Source organism: Saccopteryx bilineata, chromosome 2 (genome assembly GCF_036850765.1).
Source record: "Saccopteryx bilineata isolate mSacBil1 chromosome 2, mSacBil1_pri_phased_curated, whole genome shotgun sequence".
In the NCBI taxonomy this organism is placed as follows: Eukaryota; Metazoa; Chordata; class Mammalia; order Chiroptera; family Emballonuridae; genus Saccopteryx; species Saccopteryx bilineata.
In genome coordinates this window covers 301,316,422-301,329,194 of record NC_089491.1, presented here as the reverse complement: position 1 = coordinate 301,329,194, position 12,773 = coordinate 301,316,422, and the positions used below count along the sequence as shown (strand labels likewise).

Below are 12,773 nucleotides of genomic sequence, written 5' to 3'. Positions count from 1 at the left end.
CTATTGCAATAATTTCACTTCGTATAATGTTATCAAGATCCCACCATTTTGTTGTAACTGATCCAATGTCATCATTTCTTATGGCTGAGTAATATTCCATAGTGTATATGTGCCACATTTTCTTTATCCAGTCTTCTGTTGAAGGGCTTTTTGGTTGTTTCTATGTCTTGGCAACTGTGAACAATGCTGCAATGAACATGGGACTACATGTGTCTTTACGTATCAATGTTTCTGAGTTTTTGGGGTATATACCCAGTAGAGGGATTGCTGGGTCATAATTAGTTCTATATTCAGTTTTTTGAGGAACCACCATACTTTCTTCCATAATGGTTGCACTACTTTACAGTCCCACCAACAGTGAATGAGGGTTCCTTTTTCTCCACAGCCTCTCCAGCATTTGCAATTACCTGTCTTATTGATAATAGCTAATCTAACAGGTGTTAGGTGGTATCGCATTGTAGTTTTGATTTGCATTTCTCTAATAACTAATGAAGATGAGCATCTCTTCATATATCTATTGGCCATTCGTATTTCGTCCTTGGAGAAGTGTCTGTTCATGTCCTCTTCCCATTTTTTTATTGGATTGTTTGTTTGTTTGTTGTTGAGTTTTATAAGTTCTTTGTAAATATTGGATATTAGGCCCTTATTTGAGCTGTTTGAAAATATCATTTCCCATTTAGTTGGCTGTGTTTATTTTGTTCTCAGTTTCTCTTGCTGAGCAAAAACTTTTTAGTCTGATGTAGTTCCATTCATTTATCTTTGCCTTCACTTCTCTTGCCTTTGAAGTCAAATTCACAAAATGCTCTTTAAAACCCAGGTCCATGAGTTTAGTACCTATGTCTTCTTCTATGTACTTTATTGTTTCAGGTCTTATATTTAGGTCTTTGATCCATTTTGAAGTAATTTTCGTACAAAGGGACAAGCTGTAGTCGAGTTTCATTCTTTTGCATGTGGCTTTCCAGTTCTCCCAGCACCATTTGTTGAAGAGGCTTTCTTTTCTCCATTGTGTGTTGTTGGCCCCTTTATCAAAAATTATTTGACCATATATATATATGGTTTTATTTCTGTACTTTCTATTCTGTTCCATTGGTCTGAGTGTATATTTTTCTGCCAATACCATGCTGTTTTGATTTTCGTGGTCCTATAATATAGTTCGAAGTCAGGTATTGTAATGCCCCCAGCTTCATTCTTTTCCCTTAGGATTGCTTTGCCTAATCGGGGTTTTTTATAGTTCCATATAAATCTGATAAATTTTTGTTCCATTTCTTTAAAGAATGTCATAGGGATTTTGATGGGAATTACATTAAATTTATATGTTGCTTTGGGTAATATGGCCATTTTGATTATATTTATTCTTCCTATCCACGAACAAAGAATATTTTTCCATCTCATTGTATCTTTTTTGATTTCCCTTAACAATGCTTTATATTGTAGTTTTCATTATATAGGTCCTTTACATTCTTTATGTTTATTCCTAGGTATTTTATTTGTTTTGTTGCAATCGTGAAGGGGATTATTTTTTTGAGTTTGTTTTCTAATATTTCATTGTTGGTATATAGAAAGGCTATGGACTTTTGTATGTTAATTTTGTATCCTGCAACCTTACGGTATTTGTTTATTGTTTCTAGTAATAGAAACAATATTTTTGTGGAGTCTATGGGGTTTTCGATGTATAGGATCATATCATCTGCAAAAAGTGATACCTTTATTTCTTCTTTTCCTATATGGATGCCTTTTATTTCTTTCTCTTGTCTGATTGCTCTGGCCAGAACTTCTAGCACCATGTTAAATAAGAGTGGAGAGAGTGGACAACCCTGTCTTGTTCCTAATTTAAGGGGGAAAGTCCTCAGTTTTATGCCATTTAATATGATGTTGGCTGATGGTTTATCATATATGGTCTTTATCAATTTGAGATACTTTCCTTCTATACCCATTTTGTTGAGTGTCTTAAACAAAAAGTTGTGTTGTATTTTATCGAATGCCTTTTCTGCATCTATTGATAAGATCATGTGGTTTTTGTTCTTTGTTTTGTTGATATGGTGTATTACATTAACCGTTTTACGTATGTTGAACCATCCTTGAGATTCTGGAATGAATCCCACTTGATCATGATGTATTATTTTTTTAATATGTTGTTGTATTCGATTTGCCAGTATTTTGTTTAGTATTTTAGCGTCTGTATTCATTAGAGATATTGGTCTGTATTTTCTTTTTTTGTGCCGTCCTTGCCAGGTTTCAGTATGAGGGTTATGTTGGCCTCATAAAATGTGTTTGGAAGTATTGCTTCTTCAATTTTTTGGAAGACTTTCAATAGAATAGGAACCAAGTCTTCTTTGAATGTTTGATAGAATTCACTAGTATAACCGTCTGGGCCTGGACTTTTATTTTTGGGGAGGTTTTTAATGGTTTTTTTCTATTTCTTCTCTACTAATAGGTCTGTTTAGGCTTTCTGCTTCTTCTTGATTCAGTCTAGGAAGGTTGTATTGTTCTAGGAATTTACCTATTTCTTCTAGGTTGTTGAATTTAGTGGCATAAAGTTTTTCATAGTAATCTCAATAATTCTTTGTATATCTACAATGTCTGTGGTGATTTCTCCTCTTTCATTTTGGATTTTGTTTATATAAGTTCTTTCTCTTTTTTCCTTGGTAAGTCTTGCCAGGGGTTTGTCAATTTTGTTGCTCTTTTCAAAGAACCAGCTCCTTGTTCTATTAATTTTTTCTATAGTTTTTCTGTTTTCTATTTCATTTATTTCTGCTCTGATTTTTATTATCTCCTTTCTTTGGCTGGTTTTGGGTTGTTTTTGTTCTTCTTTTTCCAGTTCCTTAAGGTGTGAAGTTAAGTGGTTCACTTGGGCTCTCTCTTGTTTGTTCATATAGGCCTGAAGTGATATGAACTTCCTTCTCATCACTGCTTTTGCTGCATCCCAGAGATTCTGATATGTCGTATTGTTATTTTCATTTGTCTGTATATATCTTTTTATCTCTGTGCTTATTTATTCTTTGACCCATTCATTTTTGAAAAGTATGTTGTTTAGTTTCCACATTTTTGTAGGGGTTTTTCCTCTTTTTTGAAGTTGAATTCTAGTTTCAAGGCTTTATGATCAGAAAATACGCTTGGTACAACTTCGATTTTTCTGAATTTGCTAATGTTATTTTTATGACCCAACATATGGTCAATTCTTGAGAATGTTCCATGTACACTAGAGAAAAATGTATACTCTGTCGCTTTGGGATGAAGTGTCCTGTAGATGTCTGTCATATCCAGGTTCTCTAGTGTTTTGATTAAGGCCACTATATCTTTATTGATTTTCTGATTGGATGACCAATCTAGAGCCATCAGCAGTGTATTGAGGTCTCCAAGTATGATTGTATTATTGTCAGTTTTTGTTTTTAAGTCAATAAGTAGCTGTCTTATATATTTTGGTGCTCCTTGGTTTGGTGCATATATATTAAGGATTGTTATGTCTTCTTGATTCAGAATCCCCTTAATTATTATGAAATGACCATTTTTTTTCTCTGAGTACATTTGCTATCATGTAGTCAACATTATTAGATATGAGTATTGCTATGCCTGCTTTTTTTTTGGATGTTATTTGCTTGGAGTATTGTTTTCCAGCCTTTCGCTTTAAATTTGTTTTTATCCTTGTTGCTTAGATGTGTTTCTTGTAGGCAGCATACAGTTGGATTTTTTTTTTAATCCATTCTGCTACTCTGTGTTTTTTTATTGGTGAGTTTAATCCATTTATGTTTAGTGTAATTACTGACACTTGTGGATTCCCTATTGCCATTTTATAAATTGCTTTCTGTTAGTTTTGTATCTTGTTTGATTCTTCTCTTTTGTTTTTCTATCATTTGTTTTTGTTTGTTTGTATTCCATTCTTCTTTCCTCTGTTGCTACCTTTTTTAAGTCATGTGCTTTTGAGGTGGTTTTTTCAAGGGTGGTTACCATTAAGTAATGAAAAGTGTACCTACCATATTCATTGTAGTACCCTATCTTGCGAGTGTTTCTGCACTTCATCGTCTTTTGCTACTGTTAATCTCTGTCCTCTCCACTTTCTTTTTTTTTGCTTTTGTTGTCACTGTTTAAATTTGGTTTTATTGTGTTTTTGGTGGAGCTTTTACTTGTAGTTTTGTTTTGTTTTGTTCTTTGGATCTGGTTGGAAAACCCCCTTTAGTATTTCCTGGAGTGGGGGTTTTCTGATGATAAATTCCCTCATCTTTTCTGTATTTGTGAATGTTTTTATTTCTCCTTTGTACTTGAAGGATAACTTTGAAGGGTATAGTATTCTTGGCTGAAAGTTCTTCTCTTTCAGGACTTTAAATATTGGGGTCCACTCTCTTCTAGCTTGTAGAGTTTCTGCTGAAAAATCTGATGATAATCTAATAGGCCTTCTTTTCTTTTATATGTTGTATTCTTCTTTTCCCTGGCTGCCTTGAGAATTTTTTCTTTGTCATTGGATTGTGCCATTTTCATTAAGATGTGCCTTGGAGTAGGTTTGTCGTGGTTAAGAAAACTCGGTGTTCTGTTTGCTTCTTGATTTTGAGGCTTTAGTTCTTTCCACAGTCTTGGGAAGTTCTTGTCTATTATTTATTTGAATAAATTCTCCATTCCATTTTCTCTCTCTTCTCCCTCTGATATACCTATTATTCTTATGTTATTTTTTTTTTGATGGAGTCAGACAATTCCTGTAGGGCTTTCTCATTTTTTTTTTTAATTTTTGAGTCTCTCTCTTCTTCTCTCTGTTGTGCCTCAAGTTGCTTGTCTTCTATTTCACTAATCCTACCTTCTATCTGGCCTGTTCTATTAGTTAAGCATGTTACCTTGTTTTTCAGTTCATGAATTGAGTTTTTCAACTCTGTTTGATTTGCTTTTATAGTTTCAATTTCCTTGGTAATATATTCTTTGTGTTCATTGAGTTGCTTACTGAGCTCCCTAAATTGCCTTTCTGTGTTTTCTTGAATATCTCTGAGTATTTTTAGGATGTCTATATTAAATTCTCTGTCATTTAGCTCCAAGGTTTCCAATATATTAAATTTTTTCTCCATAGATTTTTTCCATATCTATCTGTGTTACTTCTCTTTCTTTTGTATGCATGGTATTTCATTTCCTTTTTCTTAATGGCATCTGAGAGTGGTCTTCATGATACCAGTTCACCTTCTGGGTGTGGAACTCTCAGATGCTCCAAGGATAGATTTTTCTGTTTCTGGTTGTTGAACTTGTTGAAATTTTGGGGAGATTATTTGGTTCCTGTCCTCACGGTGACATTTCTATGACGTCACTCCTGTCTCATATTAATTTTCATGACAGATGTATGACATAATTTATTTTATAGAGTCTCAGCACATTACGTACATCACAATGGTGTCTAAATTGCTGTTGTTTGGTATTTCTCATGTGGAACAATGGATCACAATCATATATCAGAGGAAATTGAAGCTCTGTAATTTATACCTAAAAAAGGTTGAAATCTAAAGGCAAGATTTATATAAATTTTCAAAAGTAATAATTACCAAGTAGTTGCTCCTGTCTTCATTTTCTTTTCCATGTCCAGACCTCCCAGTGCAAAACCTACAATTTTCAGTGTCTCAGGTTTAGTAGCAATCTGCTCATATTTTTCAAAAGTCTTAAATGGATCCTGATTTTTTAAATTCTTTAAATATCTGATGATTGCCTGACCTGTGGTGGTGCAGTGGATAAAGCGTCGATCTGGAAATGCTGAGGTCGCCGGTTTGAAACCCTGGGCTTGCCTGGTCAAGGCACATATGGGAGTTGATGCTTCCTGCTCCTCCCCCTTCTCTCTCTATCTCTCCCTCTCCTTTCTAAAATGAATAAATAACATAAAAATAAATATTTAAAAAAAATATCTGATGATTTACACCCATTTGGCATTTTTAGTAAGAAAGGAGGAAGAACATATTTATAACCATTCTATTCGTTATACTTTGTGGTTCTAAAACTATTTGCCATGGTCCACAGACATTAGTACAAACTTAGACAAGTAATATAAACCTTTAAGGTGTTTACTAACTTATAAAATGATGTAATTCCTTCATCACTGGTTAATAGTAAAGTTAAAATGGGGTGTATTTCGAGCACTTAGCACAACACCTGACCTATAGGAAGCTCTTAAAGGAAGCTCATATCTAATTTACAGCATCACTCCAGTTAATATTAGTGAAGAGGATGGGCCATGGCTAATATTTTTTAACACATATGTTTTCTATGTCGCTAATATTGCTATTTTATTATTTTTAAAATTATCTGTTGACACCTTTACAGGTTATCTTTGTGATCCAGGATGATGTTTTATTTCCTGGACCACAACCGATTTTATTCTTTTTATGTAGTACCTTTTAAATTGGGAAATCTCTGCTGTCCTAGAACAAGACCCCACCTCTCCCTGCCTCATGTAATTAGCCTTTTTCTTTTTACTGATTATTTTTTTGGCAATAGAAAGTAAATTTCACATCAACAGAAAGACAGAAAAAGTCCTTATTTATTGAAATGAAATGGAGGACTTCATGGATGGACTACTCATCAGCTGCTCTGCTCTGCAGGTTATTTTGACATGGTAGATGGAATTATTTTTCTGTATTCCAATCTCTGGCTTCTCTTTGATTTCAGCAGGAACAAGGGGCAAGAGCTATAAAGCAGTCACCACTTATCTGTGGTTTCACTTTCTGTAGTTTCAATTGCCTGCAAATCTGGTGTGAAAATATTTAATGCAAATAACAGGAAAGAGTAATTCATAAGTATAAGTTACTTGCCATTCTGAGTGGCATGATGACTTCTCACACTGTCCCACTATTTCCCACCTAAGACGAGAATCATCCCTTGGCTCAGTGTATTCACCTCACTTCGCATCATGTGGGCACTGTATCATCTCACATCATCACTAGGAGTAGGGAACGTGCAACACAATATGATATTCTGAGAAGAATATCACATATTTTTATTATAGGAAATTATTATAATTATCCTATTTTATTAATGGTGTTATCACTTATCTTGCCAAATTTATGAATTAAACTTTATTATAAATGTGTATATACAATAAAAACATCATATATAATATGATTCAGTATTATCCAGTTTCCCGGGCAGGGATGAGTATCTTGTTCCATGTGGACAAGAGGGGACTGTATTGGGAAGACTTAGCCTGACTAGACCTCACACAAGATTTTAGTTTGGCTCTGCTTCTTATAGTAACATCATTTCTTTGGGCTTAGTTTCCTCTTAAACATAAGGGTATTGATCTCAAATTTAAATGACTAGCTCTTATTTGTTTGTATATTTTCTGTTGCCCTAACATTTTAAAGGAATAAGGGGAGTTACCATCTAATTAACATGGTAATTACATCTTTTTATAATTCCTCTATACCTGGAAACTGGTAGCTTCCTTGAGTACTTTAGTTGCATGTTATAAGGTTTTGGAGGGAAACTAATGCTTTTTTGGTGGACTGATACATTAAGATTCTTGTCACATTTAAATTCATTGACCCACCCATGTTTATTCACATGGTCCTAGTGAGCACACACACTGTGGGATACTGGGTTTGTTAATATGCTCTTTCAAAAGAGTTGACCATAAGTATTTCATAAAGGTTTTATAAAAGAACAGATATTTCTAGTGTTTCAAAGAAGAGAAGATTGTGAGGAAATGTATATAAGGAGGATAAACTACAGGGTATTTTTCTTAAAATCAAAAATCAAAATTTCTTCTTAGACTGTCAATTATATTTTATCATCATTGAGGAAAGACTATGAAAAAAGGATCCATAGTAACATAGAATGATGACAAGATAAATATCATTGTTTTAATATGAAAAACTGTGAAGTATTAAACAAAAAATAAACTAATAAAAATTATGTAGTATGATACAAATTAGACAGTTAATTTCTTAGAGATACATATGTTTATTTTGAATACATTATTTTTATGGTTTTTATTACTTAATTTCTGGATTTCCATTCTAGAATCCAAAACATTCTTATGCAAAATTCATATGTACTTGTATAGATATATATTTAGCTAACTTCCCAGAAGGGAAATTGTAAAGATAAGAAAATAATATATTTTCCATTTAGAGAAATAATCTCTTTTTTAAAAAGATAAAATCAAATTAAATCTCTAATTTTGTATTGTTATTAAATGTAATAAATTCCATATTTCCAGGTGTTAAGCCTACTGTTCCAAAAACAACCCCAGTTTCAAGCAATCCAGGTCCTGTAACTCTTTATTCTATTCATATTGTTAATAATGTCATAAGGTGATGCATAAAAATGAATGTATTGTGGGGAAACAGATGGCTTTGGGTGGACAATTAAATTAAGATTGCATGTGAAGTTTACATTCATCGACCCACCCGTGTTTACTCACATGGTCCTCATGAGCATATGCACTGTGGGATACAGGGTTTGTTGATCTGCTCTTTTAAATAAGCTAAGTATAATTTTATCATAAAAGATTTATAAAACACTGATATTTCTACTGTTTCAACAAAGAGAGAATTGTGAGGATATGTTTATAAAAACGATAAACTACAGGGATCTTTTCTTAATTATCAAAAATTAAAATTCCTCAGGTGACTGTCAAATATCTTTTATCGGTTAGAGAAAACTAAACAAAAAGAATCCGTAGTACCATGTAATGATGATAAGGTAGATATAACTGTTCTAGTGTGGAAAACAGTGAAATACTAAGCAGAAAACAAAAGGGAAGAAACATGTAGTATGATACAAAATGGACAGTTAATTTCTTAGAGATACATATGTTTATGTTGAATACATTATTTTAATGATTTTTATTACTTAATTTCTGGATTTTCATTCTAGAATCCAAAACATTCTTATGCAAAATTCATATGTACTTGTATAGATATATATTTAGCTAACTTCCCAGAAGAGAAATTGTAAAGGTAAGAAAATAATGTATTTTCCATTTAGAGAAATAATCTTTTTTTTAAAAGATAAATCAAATTAAATCTCTAATTTTGTATTGTTATTAAATGTAATAAATTCCATGTTTCCAGGTGTTATGCCTACTGTTCCAGAAACAACTCCAGTTTCAAGCAAACCAGGTCCAGTAACTCTTTTTTCTATTCATATTGTTAATAATGTCATAAGGTGATGGGTAAAAATGAATGTTTTGTGGGGAGCAGGTGGCTTTTGGTGGACAAATACGTTAAGATTGCATGTGAAGTTTACATTCATTGACCCACCCGTGTATACTCACATGGTCCTCATGAGCATATGCACTGTGGGATACCAGGTTTGTTGATCTGCTCTTTTAAATGAGTTAACCATAACTGTATCATAAAGGATTTATAAAACACTTATACTTCTAGTGTTTCAACAAAGAGAGAATTGTGAGGATATGTTTATAAAAACAATAAACTATAGGAATCTTTTCTTAATATCAAAAATTAAAATTCCTCAGGTGACTGTCAAATATCTTTTATCGGTTAGAGAAAACTAAACACAAAGAATCCGTAGTACCATGTAATGATGATAAGGTAGATATAATTGTTCTAGTGTGGAAAACAGTGAAATACTAAGCAGAAAACAAAAGGGAAGAAACATGTAGTATGATATAAATTGGACAGTTAATTTCTTAGAGATACATATGTTTATGTTCAATACATTATTTTAATAATTTTTATTACTTAATTTCTGGACTTACATTCTAGAATCCTAAACATTCTAATGCAAAATTCATATGTACTTGTATAGATATATATTTAGCTAACTTCCCAGAAGAGAAATTGTAAAGGTAAGAAAATAATATATTTTCCATTTAGAGAAATAATCTTTTTTTTAAAAGATAAATCAAATTAAATCTCTAATTTTGTATTGTTATTAAATGTAATCAATTCCATGTTTCCAGGTGTTATGCCTACTGTTCCAGAAATAACTCCAGTTTCAAGCAAACCAGGTCCAGTAACTCTTTTTTCTATTCATATTATTAATAATGTCATAAGGTGATGCGTAAAAATGAATGTATTGTGAGGAAACAGATGGCTTTTGGTGGACAGATACATTAAGATTGCATGTGAAGTTTACATTCATCGACCCACCCATGTTTACTCACAGGGTCCTCATGAGCATATGCACTGTGGGATACCGGGTTTGTTGATCTGCTCTTTTAAATGAGTTAACCATAACTGTATCATAAAGGATTTATAAAACACTGATACTTCTAGTGTTTCAACGAAGAGAGAATTGTGAGGAAATGTTTATAAAACGATAAACTACAGAGATCTTTTCTTAATTATCAAAAATTAAAATTCCTCCGGTGACTGTCAAATATCTTTTATCGGTTAGACAAAACTAAACAAAAAGAATTCGTAGTACCATGTAATGATGATAAGGTAGATATAATTGTTCTAGTGTGGAAAACAGTGAAATACTAAGCAGAAAACCAAAGGATTAAAAATATGTAGTATGATACAAATTGGACAGTTAATTTCGTAGAGAAACATGTTCATTTTGAATACATTATTTTTATGATTTTTATTAGTTAATCTGAATTTCCATTCTAGAATACAAAACAGTCTTATGCAAAATCCATATGTACTTGTATAGCTATATATTTATATTTAGGGTAACTAACTCCCAGAAGAGGAATTGTAAAGATAGAGAAGCATGTGTATTTTTTTTTCTTTTTTTTTTTTTTCTTTTTTTTTTTTTCATTTTTCTGAAGCTGGAAACAGGGATAGACAGTCAGACAGACTCCCGCATGCGCCCGACTGGGATCCACCCGGCACACCCACCAGGGGCGACGCTCAGCCCACCAGGGGGCGATGCTCTGCCCATCTTGGGCGTTGCCATGTTGCGACCAGAGCCACTCTAGCGCCTGAGGCAGAGGCCATCTTTGCTCCAATGGAGCCTTGGCTGCGGGAGGGGAGGAGAGAGACAGAGAGGAAAGCGCGGCGGAGGGGTGGAGAAGCAAATGGGCGCTTCTCCTGTGTGCCCTGGCCGGAATCGAACCCGGGTCCTCCGCACGCTAGGCCGACGCTCTACCGCTGAGCCAACCGGCCAGGGCAGCATGTGTATTTTTTATTTAGAGAAATAATTAATCTTTTTTAAAAAGTAAAAATCAAATTAAATCTCTAATTTTGTATTGTTGGTAAATGGAATCAATTTCATGTTTCCAGGTGTCAAGCCTATTGTTCCAAAAAGAACTAAACCAGGTCCAGTAACTCTTTATCCTATTCATATTTTTAATAACTTCATAAGGTGATGAAAATAATTTTATGTGTAAATTAGCACTTATTTAATTATAAATGAAGTTAAACTTGTTTTGGTCCACTTTTATTTATTCTTGTTCTTTACTCATTTTTTAATTAGGTTTCTAAAATGTTTTTTCATTGATTTGACAGAATTCATTAAAATTTCAATACACTTTTAACATGAAGTTAACATTTTAACTAGTTTTCATTGCCTTATTTTTTAGTGAGTATATTTTTAAGAGTTTATATGTTTGGATATAGTTTATATAATTTTTAATTATGTAAATAGTACACAAATATAAATTCATAAAAATTAAAACATTACAAAAATATACAGAGCAAAATATTGTCTTCTCTTTCTCTAATTCATTATCTGAGTTAATCTCTTAATAGTAGCTCTGGCTGGTAGGCTCAGTGGATAGAGTGTTGGCCTGGCATATGGATGTCCAAGCTTCAATTCCCTGTTAGGGTACACAAGAGAAGAAACTATGCCCTTCTCTTCTCCTCCCTCTCCCTCTTTTCCCCTCTCCCTCTTCCTCTTCTTTTTTTCTCTTCCTCTTCCGGTCCTGCAACCAGTGGCTCACTTGGTTCAAGCGTGGACCCTCAGTGCTGAGGATAGCTGGATGGTTCCAGCATTGGCCTTAGGTGCTAAAAATAGCTCAGTAATAGAGCATCAGCCCCAGACAAGAATTGATGAGAATTGATGGGATCCCAGTAGGAGTGTATATGGGAGTTCATCACACAATTTCCCCTCCTCTCACTAAAAAAAAATCACTTAATAGTTTAAGTGTCTTTTTATCTGCTTCTGTACATTAATATTCTTGTATGTGTATACATACACATATTTCAGTGTTCTTTTTTGTTGTTGTTGGTAACCAAAAATAGAATCATGCTCTTCATATTTTTCTAAACTCTCATATTTTACATTTACTATCTATCTTATATTGGGATTATACTTACACTTATTCCCACATTTTTTTCCTTTTTTTTTTTTTTTTTTTGTATTTTTCCGAAGTTGGAAACAGGGAGGCAGCCAGACAGACCCCTGCATGCACCCTAATGGGTTCCACCTGGCACGCCCACCGGAGGGGTGAAGCTCTGCCCATCTGGGGCATAGCTACGTTACAATCAGAGCCACTCTAGCACCCGAGGCAGAGGCCACAGAGCCATCCTCAGCGCCTGAGCCAACTCTGCTCCAGTGGAGCCTTGGCTGCAGGAGGGGAAGAGAGAGACAGAGATGAAGAACAGGGAGGGGTGGAGAAGCAGACGGGCGCCTCTCCTGTATGCCCTTCCCGGGACACCCGCATGCCAGGCCAACGCTCCACCGCTGAACCAACTGGCCAGGGCCTATTCCCACATTTTTAATGATGGCTTCAATATATACCATATTTATTTAACATTTTCTATCTGTGACATTTATATGTGCAGAAATTTTACATTAATAGTTAGTTAGATGTATCAGTTTCTCTCTCTAGTGGCTATGTGTGTTCAGTATCTATTGTGAAAATTGGAGTTCATCCCCATGGTAAAATCATATAAAAA

The 12,773-nt window shown here is 33.8% G+C and overlaps 1 protein-coding gene across 1 annotated transcript in view; it reads left to right on the top strand.

The window, feature by feature from the left end:
• The window catches only part of LOC136326085 (uncharacterized), a 1,428,423-nt gene that overhangs the window by 1,035,586 nt on the left and 380,064 nt on the right, over positions 1–12,773 (top strand). Inside the window, exons 2-3 of the mRNA XM_066261474.1 lie at positions 9,033–9,080; positions 9,887–9,934. Coding sequence (XP_066117571.1) covers positions 9,038–9,080; positions 9,887–9,934 — 91 coding nt within the window. The 5' untranslated portion in view covers positions 9,033–9,037. The remainder of the gene's footprint in view (positions 1–9,032; positions 9,081–9,886; positions 9,935–12,773) is intronic.